Below are 17,916 nucleotides of genomic sequence, written 5' to 3'. Positions count from 1 at the left end.
CATTCCGGCGCCTGTCCGGGGAGGCTGGTACGGGAATCGAACCGTACTGCTGGCCTGCTTGGTCTGCTTTAAAAGCCAGCGGTTTAGCCCAGTGAGCTAAACCAGACCCTGGTGAGACCACATTTGCAGTATTGTGTGAAGTTCTGGTCACCTCATTATAAGATGATGTGGAAGCATTGGAAAGGGTGCAAAGGAGATTTACCAGGATGTTGCCTGGTTTTCAGGATAGGTCATCTGAGGAAAGGTTGAGGGAGCTAGGGCTTTTCTCTTTGGAGCGGAGGAGGGTGAGAGGCGACTTAATAGAGGTTTATAAGATGATGAGGGGGATAGATAGAGTGGACGTTCAGAGACTATGTCCTCGGGTGGATGTAGCTGTTACAAGGGGGCATAACTGTAAGATTCAGGGTGGGAGATATGGGAGGGATGTCCGAGGTAGGTTATTTACTCAGAGAGTGGTTAGGGTGTGGAATGGACTCCCTGCTGTGATAGTGGAGTCGGACACTTTTGGAACTTTCAAGCGGTTATTGGATAGGCATATGGAGCACACCAGAATGACAGGGAGTGGGATAGCTTGATCTTGGTTTCGGATAATGCTCGGCACAACATCGAAGGCTGAAGGGCCTGTTCTGTGCTGTACTGTTCTATGTTCTAACATTCATGGCTATGGGCCATGTGCTGGCAAATGGGATTAGGTGGGCTGGTCAGGGCCTTTCATGTGGCAGTGGGCCAAAGGGCCTCTTCTGCACTATTATACTGTGATTCTGAGGTGGCTGCGGACTCTGTAATGAATGTTGGTGGTCAGTCTATCACCACAGAAGCTACCAGACCTGTGTTTTTCCAGCATTTTCTGTTTCAGATTCCACACATGAGTTTTGCTTTTTATTTCAGTGTTTATTGAGGTTGTTTGACTATCCAGGGTAGATACAGTTAAAGGGAATGTGTAACTGAAGCTGATTAAAAGCCTCCGTTAGTTCCAAGTTACAGTTCGCTGCTACCTTTAAGACTAAATATCCCAAGGTGTATCAACGAGGAGTGAAATGAAGAGCTGGGTTATTGATAAAAGCAAATTACTGTGGATGCTGGAATCTAAAACAAAAACAGAAAATACTGGACAATCTCAGCAGCTCTGACAGCATCTGGGGAGGGAGAAGGGAGAGAGTGTTTCCAGTCTGGATGATTCTGTCAAAGCTGGGTTATTGAGTTCAGGGAGCTGAGGTTAACTTCACTCACAGAGGGTTTAAAGTTAGTCAGAGTGGACTCAGACAGTTGCAGAGACAGGGTCGAGGAAGGGAGTGCGGGGAGATCATTCTCCACATTTAGCCAGTTTACCCTGCATGCAGTCTAATTTATGCTGACCTCAAAATAATTGGGAGTATGTTGGGTCACAACATCCCCCTGGATCCACCACTGGTGTCCGCTGCAGGGGTTTAGGGAGGGAATTCCAGAACTTGATGTCAATATATTTGTCGCCATTGTTGAAGGAAGGAGGATTCCCGGGAATCTGGGACTGGATTCTCCGTTTGGGAGTCTAAGTCCCCATGCCGGTGTGAAAATGGTGGTGTTTTACGCCAGGAAAACTGGTGCAAAATGACCACCGATTTCCTGCTCGGGGAGGGGGGCAGGGGGGATGAGCAGCCAGGCAGCGAAGAGCTCCCTGCTGCCGACGCGTCTCGGAGCATTGCCGGGTCCGTGGCCGCCCACGCGCTTCATGGCGGACTCAGCCCACAGACCTGGACCGCAAAAATACCCCCTTCGGCCGCTCGTGCGCCCTGGGCCGCCCCGTCCCCCCTCCACAGTGCACCCAGCCCTGAATGACGCCCCCACCCCCCTCCCCGCCTGCAGATCGGCCGTCCCCCGACTGTGGCGGCCCTGGACTGAGTCCGCAGCCACCACGCGGAGTTTACGACGGGTGAGACCACACGCGCCCCATGCTGTTGGGAACTTGGCTGGTTGTGGACGGAACATCGGGGCGGCCTCAGGGAACGACCTAAGGCTGTGGATATGGTGGAGCATCGCGAAAGCGGCGCCGCCCCCTGATTTGGGTGTCATCAGGGATTCTCCGCTCCTCTAGCCGAATGTGATTCCAGCGTCGTGGATCGGAGAATCCAGCCCAGGGTCTGACAACGGTGTCACTGTAATTATTCCCTCTTTCCAATGGTGACACTGCAGCACCTCCACTGGTGAAAGGTTGTAATTACAGTGTGACGTTTACATAGGCAGTCTCCATTGGAAATAATGGATTATGGACAGACTTCAGGCTCATACTTTTATTCTGTCAATCCAAGAGATCATTGAATCGAAGTGGAAAAATTCAGTAGCCTTTACCTGAAGTTAAGTGAATGACATATCCATTTCCGATATAGATAGCCCAGTGTTGGTAGGCAGGTCGGAATATTTCAATCAAATCTCCAGGTCTGGGTTGAGGAGATGACTGGAAAGTAGACGGGGTGTACATTAGAAATCAATGTGACCATTTGAAAGTGGAGTTCATGCAGTTACGGTCCAGAATAACAACTGCTCCGACAAATTGCATTCAATTAGAACCTTTAATGGAAGCAAAAGCAATTTAGCATGTCTGCATCAACTCTCACAAACTTCTACAGATGTGCCATAGAGAGCATCCTATCCGGCTGCATCGCAGCCTGGTATGGCAACTGCTCAGCTCAAGATCGCAAGAAACTGCAGAATGTGGTGAACTCAGACCAATGTTTCACACAAGCTTGCCACCCGCACATTGATTCTATATACACCTCCCGCTGCCTCAGGAAGGCAGACAGCACTATCAGAGACCCCCTCCCACCCAGGCATTGCCTTCTTCCAGACCCTTCCATCAGGCAGAAGGCACAGAAGTCTGAAGACCCGCACATCCAGACATTGGAACAGCTTCTTCCCCACAGCTACTAGACTCCTCAACGACTCCCCCTAGGACTGATCTGTTCACTGTAAGAACTCTATTCACAACGCCTTACTCTGTTGTACCCTGTTGATTTATTCTTTATTCTTTTTGTCTACTGTGTATGTTCCCTTGGTTGCAGAAAAATACTTTTCACTGTACTCCACATGAACATGTGACAATAAATCAAATCAATCAATTGAACATCCCAAAGTTCTTCACAGTCACATTTTCAAATACGATGTGACTCCAAATCAAATAAATAAACATAAGGACTGGTGACCCCCAAGATTGGTCAAAGAGATAATGGAGAGATAGAGAGAGAGGTGGAGAGGGTTAGAGAGGAGATACCTTTGTACTGGATTCCCGCACCAGAGGAGATAGTTTGTCTCTGTCGACCCTACTGAATCCTTTAATCATCTGAAACCTCGTGATTCGGGCTGATGAGGAAAGGTAGAGCAGATTGATCCTCTACTCTTTGGGATTTTGAAGAATGAGAGTTGATCTTATTGAAACATGTGAGATCCTGGGGTTTGACAGGGATGATCATAAGAAATAAGGGCAGGGGTAGGCCATTCGGCCCATCGAGGCTGCTCGACTTCCCACCATTCAATAAGATCATGTCTGATCTGAACGTGCCCTTAACTCCACTTTCAGCCTGTCCCTGTAACCCTCAACTCCCTTGTTGATCAGAAACCCGTCTAACTCATCTGTGAATATGAAATGAAAATTGCTTATTGTCACGAGTAGGCTTCAAATGAAGGTACTGTGAAAAGCCCCTAGTCGCCACATTCCGGCGCCTGTTCGGGGAGGCTGTTACGGGAATCGAACCGTGCTGCTGGCTTGCCTTGGTCTGCTTTCAAAGCCAGCGATTTGCCCAATGAGCTAAACAGCCCCATTGAATATGTTCAATGTCCCACAGTCCCGACTCCTCTCTGGGAGAGAATTCCACAGACTAACCACTTTCCGGGCAAGATCTTCCGGAAACATTTCCAAGTGTTGTAGCGAGCGGCAATTGCCACGAGTTTCCTGGTGCTTGGCCCAGCGTAACAGGCAAAGGAATCCTACCGTATTTCGTTCACTTAAGGAGTCCTCACAGGTTTGACATTGCCACCTTAACAGTAACTTCATTGCAGTGTTAATGTAAGCCTACCAGTGACACTAATAAAGATTATTATTATTAAATAAGGTTTGGTGGGGTTACTGGGATAGGGTGGGCTTAAGTCGGTGCTCTTTCCAGAGGCCGTGCAGACCCGATGGGCCAAATGGCCTCCTTCTGCACTGTAAATTCTGTGATAACCTACACCAGGCAGCACGAGTGAGTAGACACCAGCGGCACCCCCTGCCCTCAGGGAGCATCCACGATCCAACTCGCCACGTGAACCCCAGCCCTCCCTCCCTTGAGAATCCTCACCTCCTTCGGGGACTGGGCCCTGGAGGTGACCAGTGTGGCAGAACACAGAGGTTGGCGAATGCCGCAGAGGTGAGGAACCACCGGGATCCAAAAGTTACGATCTATTCCATTCACAGAGCTGACCATTGAGTAGTAACTTCGGCTGGGATCGTACAATGTGTAAAGTGCTTTCTTCTTTCAATTAAGTTTTCTTTCTTTCTCTTTTAGTTTTTTAGTTTTATTACAATAATTATTATAGTTGTTATCATTATTCAATATTCAATCGAATTGTTATTTTAAACCACTACTTGGCATTGTCACTCATTTCTGTTACCTCAGCGCAAACCTCAGTAAGACTCCACAAGAGACTCTTGTGTTCCTGGAAGATCCATGACCAGGAAATCCTGGAATAAATAAAATAGATCCACAAGTCTCGGAAAACCTGAATCTAAGGGGCGGGAAATTAAATTGCAATGTGAGTTCCAATTTACTCCGTATATTACCGATTTAATAAATGAATGGGCTCTAGGATATTGGATTAATGAGACCATTTATAGAGTTAAACAGCCGGATCCAGTTATTAACAACAGGAAGCCTGTTAGACATAATCCAGAGCTGAGGTTATAAACATGCTAAAACTGGGAAAGATCAAAAATGTAAAAGACAAACTTACTTCTTTCATTTTCGATCAGGGACTGCAAACTGGAATCGAGAATCAGACAACTGTAACCTGTCTCTCTGTGACGGGGTTTCAAATCACTTCCAGACTGGAATTGGGAAACAATGTAAATTCCTGGAGACTGTTACTGCCTGTTCTCCACACTGATCCCTGACAGCCTTTATATATGTAGCATAATGGAGCAATAATCAGTTATTGACACGTTTACACCTTATCTCACTTTCCATATTACTCATGTACAAAGGTCGTTGTGATACAGGTTTTCCCCAAATATCCTGCCAGTTGCAGGTTCCCACCTGTGAACATTCCTCATCTACCGCTGGGAAAGGTTCCTGTAACTCAATGTTGGATGACCTGTGGCCCAGGGGTCACATGCGACCCACCTGGGTTCTGTGTGCGGCCCGAGAACTGTGTTGACCCTTGCCCGTGCGGGAATGACTGAAGTGATAGGCGAGGTCGTGTGAAGTCAGGTGCGACTGATTGCTCCCAACCTTGACTGTGACGGCCGTGAACTCCCTCTGTGCCCAAATATAAATAGTTATCTTTTTTACTGTTGACAGTTCCATTAATAAATGAATGTGAAAGCATTTTCTATAACTCGTTATGAAATATTCACTGTGTATTAAATGTGTTTAATCTTATTCATGCGGTTAGTGAACAAGCCTGATGTCAATCTTGGGGTCACTGAGATGAAGGAGGGCCTCTCATGCGGCCCACTCACCAGCCTCGGTTTCCCATCACTGTTGCAACTGAAAATGTCCCTCATCAGCAGGATCGTCATTCTTCTTATTCCCGGTTCCCACCTCAACATTCCTGACTTCCTGCTGGATCTTCTTGTCTGAAAACAACAACTCCATCGTACAGATGTGACGAGAAATAAATGATTGTATTTATATAGCACCTTTCACAACCACACAAAATCTCAGCCTGTTATGGACATTGACGTACTTCTCACTGAAACATAGTCATTATTGTAATAACCCAGCAGCCAAGTTGTGCACAGTCAGATCCCATACATGCGCATGAATAGATCTTGTTCGCTCTGTGTCATTGACATAACGATAAATATTGACCAAGACTAAGGAGAGATCTTCTCTACTCTTCATCTAGAGGTGGCTGTGGGATCTTTACCTTCACCTCAGAGGGCAATTAGAAGATTTAGTGTGACATTTAATGCAAAAAGCCCCAACAATTCGGTGCCCCATCAACACTGACCTTCCAATAGCGCGGCACTCCTTCAATACTGACCTTCCAACAGTGCAGCGCTCCCTCAATACTGACCTTCCGACAGTGCGACACTCCTTCAGTACTGACCTTCCAACCGTGCTGCGCTCCCTCAATATTGACCTTCCAACAGTGCACTGCTCCCTCAGTGCTGTCCCTCCATCAGTGTGGCGCTCCCTCAATATTGACCTTCCAATCGTGCAGCTCGACCTCAATATTGACCTTCCAACGGTGCAGCTCTCCCACAGGGCGGTGTTGCCTCAGTACTGACCCTTCGACAGTGCAGCGCTCCCTCAGAACTGACCCTCTGACAGTGCGACACCCTCAGTACTGACCCTCCAACAGTGCAGCACTCCCTCTGTACGGACCCTCCGACAGTGCAGCACTCCCTCAGTACTGACCCTCTGACAGTGCGGTGCTCCCTCGGTACTGACCCTCTGACAGTGCGGCACTCCCTCAGCACTGACCCTCTGACAGTGCAGCACTCCCTCAGTACTGACCCTCTGACAGTGCAGCACTCCCTCAGTACTGACCCTCCCACAGTACGGTGCTCCCTCATTACTGACCCTCCCACAGTGCGGTGCTCCCTCCGTACTGACCCTCCCACAGTGCGGTGTTCCCTCAGTACTGACCCTCCGACAGTGCAGCGCTCCCTCAGAACTGACCCTCCCACAGTGTGGTGCTACCTCAGTACCGACCCTCTGACAGTGCGGCACTCCATCAGTTCTGACCCTCTGACAGTAGGGTGCTCCCTCAGTACTGACCCTCTCACAGTGCGGCACTCACTCAGTACTGACCCTCTGACAGTGCAGCACTCCCTCAGTACTGACCCTCTGACAGTGCGGCACTCCCTCAGTACTGACCCTCTGACAGTGCGGCACTCCCTCAGTACTGGCACTCTGACAGTGCGGCACTCCCTCAGTACTGACCCTCTGACAGTGTAGCACTCCCTCAGTACTGACCCTCTGACAGTGCAGCACTCCCTCAGCACTGACCCTCTGACAGTGTAGCACTCCCTCAGTACTGACCCTCTGACAGTGCAGCACTCCCTCAGTACTGACCCTCTGACAGTGCGGCACTCCCTCAGTACTGACCCTCCGACAGTGCAGCACTTCCTCAGTACTGACCCTCCCACCGTGTGGTGCTCCCTTAGTACTGACATTTAATTAGATTGAACATTGATCATATCATCATTAATTCTAAAATGGTATACGAAAGGTCAAGGAACAAGCAAACAGGAGCAGAGTTAACTTCGGTGAGCTTAACAGAGAGCTGGCCCACGCGGATTGTAATCTGACATTGACAGGTCAGTAAATCAGCAAAGGGAGTCCTGTTCAACTACAGAGCAGACACATTACAATGAGAGACATAAGAACTAGGAGCAGGAGTAGGCCCTCTGGCCCCTCGAGCCTGCTCCACTATTCAACGAGATCACGGTGATCTTTTGTGGACTCAGCTCCACGTTCTGGCCCGAACACCATAACCCTTAATCCCTTTATTCTTCAAAATACTATCCATCTTTACCTTAAAAACATTTAATGAAGGAGCCTCAACTGCTTCACAGGGCAAGGAATTCCATAGATTCACAACCCTTTGGGTGAAGAAGTTCCTCCTAAACTCAGTCCTAAATCTACTTCCCCTTATTTTGAGGCTATGCCCCCTAGTTCTGCTTTCACCCGCCAGTGGAAACAACCTGCCCACATCTATCCTATCTATTCCCTTCGTAACTTTATGTGTTTCTATAAGATCCCCCCTCATCCTTCTAAATTCCAACGAGTACAGTCCCAGTCTACTCAACCTCTCCTCATAATCCAACCCCTTCAGCTCTGGGATTAACCTAGTGAATCTCCTCTGCACACCCTCCAGTGCCAGTACGTCCTTTCTCAAGTAAGGAGACCAAAACTGAACACAGGTGGATGTGTGAGTGGTACGGTAACTCCCCAGGGTAGGGTGAGCCCTTGCTAGGAGTGTGTGGGTGGGAGGGTGAGCTTCCTGGGGAAAGGTGCTGTTACGACACCCTGGGCTAGTGTGCAGTCAATTCGAACCCACAGGCCCTCGAGTGCCAACCCAACTGAATTAACCAATAATTTATAGATTTTCCTGAAATCTTTGACCCTTGACCATTCTAATAACTTACAGGCACCAGATTTGTGAGTAAAACATTTTTTAAAACTTTATTTATAGCAAGAGAAGGGATAAACATGCAATGATGATAATTGAACAGCGGTCTGCTAATCTAATTATTTCCCTAACTCCGTCCCACCCTCCACCCAGATGCACACAAGACAGACACACGATGGGGGTAGGGAAGGATCAAAATAACATTCTTATACTGGGAATGAGAGATGACAATCTTCGCTGCTGAGGTTATGGTCTTGGTAGGTGCCAATCCTTTCGTATCTGGATCTTTTCGTATCTGCCTTCGATTAAACCTCCTGGGCTTCACAAACTCTTCTGGAGCTTCACCTTCACTTGTACAGGTCTCCGCCAGTTTGATTCTCAGTCTCACTGAGATGAGATTAGAATTCTCTACCTGAGAATTTACAGCAGGTCACCGTCCATTCTGCATTTCAACTGCTTGTCTGGTCTTTGTACAGGGTTTCTGGTTGCAGTATGAGGAGAGAGAGAAGAGCTTGGTCTTCAGCCTTTCAAACACAGGATTAAACTTTCACGGGCCTGGCTACTGCTTGCAGTCTTTCAATCAGAAGTTACCTTCACAGGCCTGGCTCGAGAGAGATTGCTTGCAGCATTTCAACCAGAAGTTATTTTCACTGGCCTGCCTACTGCTTGCAGTCTTTTACTCAGAAGGTAAACCTTCACAGGCCGGACTGGAGACGGTTTTAATTGTCAGTCGTAGCTGATTGAACCTTGGAGAGAGCAAGTTCTAACAGAAAGGAATTTAAAATGGAGATGCTCCCCTTCTTCCAGAATCTTCTGAAAGCTCTACTAATCACAATCGAGAACAGAATATGCCCTAAAATTTCTGAAGACATTGGTGGCTGCTAGCGAAGTCCATAAAGATGGCATCATGGGACCCTGCCACATAGCACACTGGATCAAGGGGAGTGCTTGGGCCAGTTAAAATGACACATTAGTCAAAAGGGTTTCTGTTTAAAATATATGCAGTATTGAAGCGCTGGGGTGGATGGTAGGGTGGGCTACCCAGGGAAGGGTTCACCCGTTCCAGCGCTGGGGGGGGGGGGGGGGGGGGTCGTAGGGTGAACACCAGGGGGTGGGGTGAATTTCAAGGGAAATCTAATGCCTGGATGGTGTGAGGAAGAGTGTTGAGGTGACTGCCCCCTCTGTCCCTGATAGTCAGTCCACTCGCCCCTAAGCTGCAGGCCGGACTCTGGAGCCCATTGCTGTGGCCTGGGGCAGCAGCACCTCTGGTCTACCTCTTCAGCCTGAGCTGTGTAAATTCACTTTGACTTTATTGATGGCCCAGTAACAGGGCTCATCGTAGGCCAGGGTGCCTGGTGATGAGCCAGCTGATGTGAAGAGGGGCAGGCGTTTGCGAAACCTGAGAAGGTGGCTATTGGTGCAGATGCCACAGCGAGCCCTGCAGGACTGGCAGCTCCGATCATGTCTGGCTCTTGTAAAGCAGGCATAGTGCTTGCTGCCCCGTGGCTGCTGATCAAGGATCCAGAACAACCTTTCTATGGTACTATGGGTTGCTGTGTGATTTACAGATAAGAGGAAATATTCAGGGCCTGAAAGAAAGTTGACATTTCCCACCTTACCACAGTCAACTACACAGAGTAGGGATAATTGGATTTAATTCTATAACTTAATCCATTTCAGGGAACTTTGATTTTGATACAGATAAAAGCAAATTACAATGGATCCTGGGAATGTGTACACACTTAGCAGCCCAGGTGAGAGACAGAAACAGAGTTCACATCTCAGGAAGGTGTCTCTTGTCAGTCAAGAGATACATCATAGTGCAGAACTTCAGCAGAAGGTGGATCTACAATGTTACCAATCTGCCTGTGGGTTCATTCACAATGTCTCCCTCATTGATTCCGTTTGCCAGCAGCAGCATTGGCAACACCAGCAGCAGCATTGGCAGCACCAGCAGCAGCATGGGCAACACCAGCAGCAGCATTGGCAGCACCTGCAGCAGCATTGGCAACACCAGCAGCAGCATTGGCAACACCTGCAGCAGCATTGGCAACACCAGCAGCAACATTGGCAACACCAGCAGCAACTTTGGTAATACCAGCAGCAGCAGCATCACTAGCCACACGCAGAGCCACACGAGCAGCAGAACAGAAACCAACACCAGCAAGAACAGGAATCGGTTGGTGAACTCTCTCACCTCCTCCACCACCATGCCCACCATATCTAACACCTGCATCACAACCCCATCCTCCTCCACTGCCAAGCCTACCACCTACAACACCACTCCTACCTATATCACAACCCCTGCCACCTTCCTCACGATGCCTACCACCTCCATTACCACCTCCATCACCACACCCACCATGTCTACCACCTCCATCACAACCCCATCCTCCTCCACTGCCAAGCCTACCGCCTACAACACCACTCCTACCTATATCACAACCCCTGCCACCTTCCTCACGATGCCTACCACCTCCATTACCACCTCCATCACCACACCCACCATGTCTACCACCTCCATCACAACCCCATCCTCCTCCACTGCCAAGCCTACCGCCTACAACACCACTCCTACCTATATCACAACCCCTGCCACCTTCCTCACGATGCCTACCTCCTCTATCGCAATGCCTACCACCTCCATCACCACACCCACTATGTCTACCACCTCCATCACAACCCCATCCTCCTCCACTGCCAAGCCTACTGCCTACAACACCACTCCTACCTACATCACAACCCCTGCCACCTTCCTCACGATGCCTACCTCCTCTATCGCAATGCCTACCACCTCCATCACAACTCCTACCTCCTCTATCGCCATTCCTACCACCTCCTTCACAACTCCTACCTCCTCTATCGCAATGCCTACCATCTCCATCACAACCCGTACCTCTTCTATCGCAATGCCTACCACCTCCATCACAGCGCCTACGTCCTCTATCGCCATTCCTACCACCTCCAATACCACGCCTACCACCTCCATCACCACACCTACCTCCTCGGTCGCCATTCCTACCACCTCTATCACCATTCCTACCACCTCTATCACCATGCCTACTACCTCCATCACCACGCCTACCTCCTCGATCACCATGCCTACCACCTACATTACCATGCCTACCACCTCCATCACTGTCCCTACCTCCTCCAACACCACATCTACCTCTATCACAACCCCAACCACCTCCATCACCACGCCTACCTCTTCGATCACCACGCCTGCCTCTATCACCATGCCTACCACCTCTATCACCATACCTACCACCTCCATCACCACGCCTACCTCCTCGATCATCATGCCAGCCACCTCTATCACCACGCCTACATCCTCGATCACCATGCCTACCACCTACATTACCATGCCTACCTCCTCCATCACTGTCCCTACCTCCTCCAACACCACATCTACCTCTATCACAACCCCAATCACCTCCATCACCACGCCTACCTCTTCGATCACCATGCCTACCACCTCCATCGCCATGCCTACCACCTCCATTACCATGCCTACCACCTCCATTACCATGCCTACCTCCTCCATCACCATGCCTACCAGCTTCATCATAACCCCAACCTCCTATGCCAATGCCACCATCACCACGAACAGCTCCAAGGTCACGTTGGATTTCCTCACACTGTGGAAGAGATGGGTATCAGTTAGTGATAGAAACAGACACATCAGTGAAGATATTTTCAATGACTCTGTGATCCCATTTATTTCTCTATATACACACACACCTACATACGTGGTCTAAAACGTTAACTATGTTTCTCCACGACCCAAAGATGTGCAGGGTAGGTGGACTGGCCACGCTAAATTGCCCCTTAATTGGAAAAAAATTAATTGGGTACTCTAAAATTTAAAACAAAAACTCTGTTTCTCCCTCCACAGATGCTGTCAGTCCTGCTCAATATGTCAAATAACCTGCTGACTGGGAGACCAATCGGATTTCTGCGTGTCGCGTCTTTTCGTCCGACGTCACTTCGTCCAACGACACTTTGTCCACGTCTTTTGGTCCAACGTCTTTTTGTCCGCCCGTCTTTTGGTCCAACGTCACTTCGTCCAATTATCCAATTACAAATTAACTCCGTATAAAACCATTTAATTGATAAAATGCAAGTACAATACAGCAAAATGCAAGTACAATACAGCAAGTGAATTTAATTGCTAAAATGCAAGTAATTGATAAAATGCAAGTAAAATGCAAGTTGAAAAATGCAGTTAAAAAGTTAAAAAATCTAAAAATGCAGTTAAAAAATCTAAAAGTTTACTAATTACTTAAAATTCCCGAAATTACTTAAAATTGATGTAAATTGTAAATTCCCGAAATTCCCTAAAAGTTAGATTTCCAGAACTGTACCCGAGAGAGAATAATGGGGAGAGGACAAGATGATTTGATATTCTACAATTCCGACAGACACAGATATAAGTGGGAGTCTAATTGGATTTAGACAATGAGTGCAGTTCTGAAAGAAGCAGATTTAAACTCGATTTTCGTCGAGTGATTAAAACCTCTGGTTGGCAGTGGGTTCTGACATTACAGGTCTGAAATGATCAAATATTCCATCAGATACAATGGCTCTCATCACGCTGGAGCATACATGGGTGAATATCCTGCAGCTTATCTTAATAATGTCTGGAGATCAAGCAGCACAAATGCAGAACCTAACCTCAAGAGGCGAAATAGGTGGAGAGGATCCTTGAGCAGTAACATTGAAAAACGAAATTAAACTATTTGTAATTGGATAATTGGACGAAGTGACGTTGGACCAAAAGACGGGCGGACAAAAAGACGTTGGACCAAAAGACGTGGACGAAGTGTCGTTGGACGAAATGACGTCGGACGAAAAGACATAGCACCGGTTTCTGTCTGAATGTAATTCTTGTGGATTATAGGCTATTTTCCTGCAACATCCTAACTCTGCTGCATCGAAGCTCATCCACAAAGTCTTTACTGTTTTCTGTTGTTGGTTTGGACTTGACTTTCTCACCATCCTTTGCTTCAGCATTTTCCATTATCTGCTCAACAGCTAATGGTTTCCATCTTGTGTCGAAAGTGTTCTTGATGCAGTAACAATCACAGAGAGAAGCTCTCTTTAATGTATGGTAGCTACATTTACTGAAGACACAATGACAGGTAGGAAAGTAAGACATAAGGAATCTACAAAGGGACATAGATAGATTAAGTGAGTGGACAAAAATTTGGCAAATGGGGTGTCATGTGGGGAAAATGTGAACGTGTCCACTTTGACACGAAGAATGGAAAGTCAATAATTATTTAAATACAGTGAAGACCTACCCAAAAACCCTCTGTTGATCTTGTATTAAACCCACGTGCATCAGCACTCTATTTCTTTTGTCCTATTAGTCTAAAGATCCAGCCAGTTTACAAAAAGAAATCTGGCGACGAGAAACGGATCAGAGAAGAAAATATATTTTTCAGAAGAAAGAGAAAAGCCAGACTTCGACCATCAAGGTAGAGTTCCATGTAGAAGAGTCATAGAATTTACAGTGCAGAAGGAGGCCATTCAGCTCATTGAGTCTAGCACTGGCTCTTGGATAACCCAGGCTCCCAATAACCCCGCCTATCCTTTTTGGACACTAAGGGGCAATTTAGCATGGCCAATTCACCCTAACCTGCACATCTTTGGACTGTGGGAGGAAACCGAAGCACCCGGAGGAAACCCACGCACACACGGGGAGGATGTGCAGACTCCACACAGACAGTGACCCAAGCTGGGAATCGAACCTGGGACCCTGGAGCTGTGAAGCAACAGTGCTAACCACTGTGCTACTTGTGACATAAGGAATCTACAAAGGGACATAGATAGATTAAGTGAGTGGACAAAAATTTGGCAAATGGGGTGTCGTGGGGAAAATGTGAACGTGTCCACTTTGACACGAAGAATGGAAAGTCAATAATTATGACGAAGAGTGGAGCTGCTTCACCAGATCGATCGATCAGCGGATTAACAGAAGGTCTGAAATTGCACCTGGTGTTGGAACAGGGAAGGCTTGTGGGACAAAAACTCGAAATGATAATAATAATGAGGGCCTCATACCGATTTAAAACTGGCAGCCTGAGGAGTCAGGCCGCAAGGCTCACCATGTGCAATACAGTAAGACACGGAGGTAGAGAGGGGCAGAGATCAAAGGATTCTCACAGCTTGCAATGCATCTTAAAGCTATTACAAATTGTTGGTTCAACCTTTGTTTAGCTAGACCATTCATTTAAGGGAAGTGGGAAGACTATTCCGATACCGTGAAAAATGGTGGGAAATTTGGGCACGATGGACTCATTTGATGAAGATCCAGAGAACTGGAGATAGTTTTCAGAAAGATTCCATTTATGGGGTGGCATGGTGGTTAGCACTACTGCCTCACAGCGCCAGAGACCCAGGTTCAATTCCCGTCTTAGGTAACTGTTTGCAATATGGAGACAAGACCTGCCTCCTGTTGGCTCACCAGCTGCGAAAGCAGGCAGCCACAAGGGAAATAGCACAGGTTAGAGACAACAGAGGCAAACTAATAGCAGAGCCGGAAAAGATCAGCAAGGCTTTCGAGACCTTCTACCGGGGGGCTGCACACCTCCAAGCCCCCCTCAGGTGACCTGGGGATGAAACGGTCCCTCGATGGACTGGACATACCAGCTACAGAGGAGGATAGGAAACGAGGTCTGGAAGCACCATTAGAACTGGGAGGGGTCATGGAGAGCATCACCTTCATGTAGGCGGGGAAGGAGCCGGGCCAGACGGATCCCCGACAGAGTTCTACAAATAATTCAGACAGCACTGGCCCCACACTTGCGGGAGCTGTCATGCACACTCGCGGAGAAGCGTGCACAGACATGGTCGCACACAAGTTGGACATTCATGGAGTGGAACCCCTTCCTGTTAATGAAGGACACACCCTGGTGTCCCGGTGCGTGCAAGGCAACATGCGTGCCATCTATTGGGCCTGGGGGCATCGCGACAGAATGGAAGATCCTGCTGCCTGGTCATCTTGTTGGACTTGGTCCAGGTCAAAGTTTATATTGTCAGATGCCTGGGCAATCAGGGCACCCCTGACTTCACGGATGCACTTGTGGGCTGTAGGTTGGATAAGCCGCACAAGTCCCCTCTCAACCCGTGGAATAACCCCGAAGCGTAGATGTTCAGGGCTGCAGTGACCTTGCTGGCCACCGGTAGCGGGTATCCTCCCCCTCCGCTTGGTGCCCAATCCGCGAGGACATGACACAGGTGCTGCACCGTCCCCTTGTTGAGGCGGAGCCTCCTGCGGCACACGCTGTCCAACACCTCAAATGACCAGCGACACCTGTACACCTTGGATCATGGCCGGTCTCACCCTCTGGGTGCCTCCCTGACCTGATGGACGGCCGGGTCCTCAGGGTGTGAGGTGGGGCTCTGCACATGGGCCCCCACTTCAGGCCTGCGTCGATGCTGCTGCCACCGCCTTCTCCAGCATCTGACTGCCATCAGCACTGTGAGGGCAGCTGCTGCAGCATCCACAATACCATCCATAATGTGTAAGGAACTGGAGAAGGTGAGACTGACAATCAGTTATGGCTTCCACCCCAGTACACTCGAGTCCCCCAAGCCTCCCCCACCCATACACGTCTCTCAGGGTGTCATCCAACGAGCCGGTTGTGCTGGTCCACCCTGCTCTGCACATGCACCCCAGCCACAGGCAGGTCCCCTGGGCACCGGACCCCAGATCCCTGCCAAGAACATTACTTGGACCGGACTTAGGTGCCCCCTCCCATTCCACACCCTCACCCTCTGGTCCAGGGGATATCCCAAAGGCTGAAGCCCAGCTTTAGGGTGTTTGATTGTTGGCTGCTGCCTTTGTGGTGTTAACACCTCCAGTGTCCAGGCTTCACAGTCTGAATGGGATGCACTCGCCTGCAACATGGCACATCTACCGAGGGGAATTCACTTGATAGCTGTGAACTGCTCATGTAACTAACAATGCCTACTCACTTTTTATTTTAAAATATTTTTATGCAAAGCTTTTGGCATTTTAACATTTGAAACACATAATACAAAGTAACCCAAGACAGAACCCCAAACCCACCCCACCACCCTACCCAACCACCCCACATTAGCCCCCCTCCCCCAGCAGCTGACGGTAACCAGCTCCTTGAAATGTAGTAGAACCAAACTCCATCTCTTAAGGAACCTCTCACTCGCCGCCCCTCAGAGCAAATTTCACCGTTTCCAAGTTAAAGAACTGCCATTAGATCCCCCAGACATACCGAGGCATAGGGTGGAGAAGCTGACCTCCACCCCAACAGAACCCGCCTGCGAGCGATCAACGAGGTGAAGGCTAAAACATCTGTCCCCGCTCACGCAGCAACCCCGACTGCTCCAACACCCCGAATATGCCCAGCAGGGCACTGGGCTCTAAATCCACGTGCAGGATCGCTGACATGGTGCTGAAGGTCGACCTCCAAAATTTCTCCAACTTCGGGGAGGACCAGAACTTGTGCACAGGATTAGCCAGGCCCCTCCCACACCACTCACAAGTATCCTCCACACCCCCATACAACCGGCCCATCCTTGACTTCATAAGATGCACGCTGTGTCAACCCTAGCCTCGCACACAAGGTTGAGGCATTCACCCACCACAACACCTCGCACCACAGTCCCTCCTCCAGCGCCATCCCCAACTCCTCCTCCTACTTGACATTAACCCCCTCCAGGGACGCCTTATTCTTCCCCCAATTCCTCCCATAGATCACCAAGCTGACCCCCACTCCAGCCCCATCACCGACAGTACCCCCTCCAACAACGAGGAGAGTGGTGCCACCGGAAAGGTACCTGAAAACCTCCCCCCGCAAGGTTCCGGACTTCTCCCCCACCTCCTCCAAACTCGCAAACCGCCCTTCTAAAAACAAGTTCTTCATTTCTTCACCCCTTGCTCCTCCCGTCTCCGAAACCTAGAATCCATCCTTGCCGGTTCAAACCCATGGTTCCTTTGATCGGCATCAACTTCGACCCTGCCCGAAACCTGCAATGCTGCCAAAATTACCTTCATATTTTCAGCATGGCCACCACTGCCGGACTCCCCTAGTACCTCCCTGGGGCAAACAAAAGTGACGTCATTGCCAGTGCCCGCGACTCCTTGCAAGAACCTAGCTCTATCCTCACCCACAAAGCCTCCGACTCCCTGTTTCAACCCCACATCTTCTCCACGTTCGCCTCCCAATAATAGTAGAACAGGTTCAGAAAAGCTATCGCTGCCCTCTCTGAAGCACCGTCCTCATAATCTCACCACCTTCCCTGCCCACACAAATGGTGAGACCAACCTGTCCAATCCGATAAAAAACGATTTTGGCAAAAAGACTGGCAGGCACTGAAATAAAAACCGCAGCAAAATATTCATCTTAACCTCTTGCAACCGGCCTACCAGAGAAAGGATAAGGTTTTCCTACCTCAGTAAATCCGCTTTGACTCTGCCCACCAGACTGGTAAAGTTCAACTTGCGGAACCGAGCCCAGTCCCGCAACACCTGCACTCCCAGATACCATACCTAAAGTGGCAAAGCCCCCACCCCAACTCCCGCCCCTGGAGAAGACATCACCCTGGCAGGAAGGAATA

The 17,916-nt window shown here is 49.0% G+C and overlaps 1 protein-coding gene across 4 annotated transcripts in view; it reads right to left on the bottom strand.

The window, feature by feature from the left end:
• LOC119958869 (phospholipase A and acyltransferase 3-like) overlaps positions 1-17,916 on the bottom strand; it is a 38,833-nt gene that overhangs the window by 12,624 nt on the left and 8,293 nt on the right. Inside the window, exons 1-2 of one of the 4 annotated variants that reach the window (XM_038787380.1) lie at positions 5,687-5,761; positions 2,326-2,431 (exon numbers count right to left, since the gene is read on the bottom strand). In XM_038787380.1, the coding sequence (XP_038643308.1) occupies positions 2,326-2,431; positions 5,687-5,746 (166 nt within the window). In that variant the 5' untranslated portion in view covers positions 5,747-5,761. Of the gene's footprint in view, positions 1-2,325; positions 2,545-4,959; positions 5,148-5,686; positions 5,762-17,916 lie in introns of those variants that run through there. The other 3 variants (XM_038787384.1, XM_038787383.1, XM_038787381.1) reach the window with 3 other exon arrangements.

The sequence above is a fragment of the Scyliorhinus canicula genome, chromosome 31 (assembly GCF_902713615.1).
Source record: "Scyliorhinus canicula chromosome 31, sScyCan1.1, whole genome shotgun sequence".
In the NCBI taxonomy this organism is placed as follows: Eukaryota; Metazoa; Chordata; class Chondrichthyes; order Carcharhiniformes; family Scyliorhinidae; genus Scyliorhinus; species Scyliorhinus canicula.
Note: the sequence above shows the minus strand (reverse complement) of the source record. Positions and strands in the feature narration are given on the sequence as shown.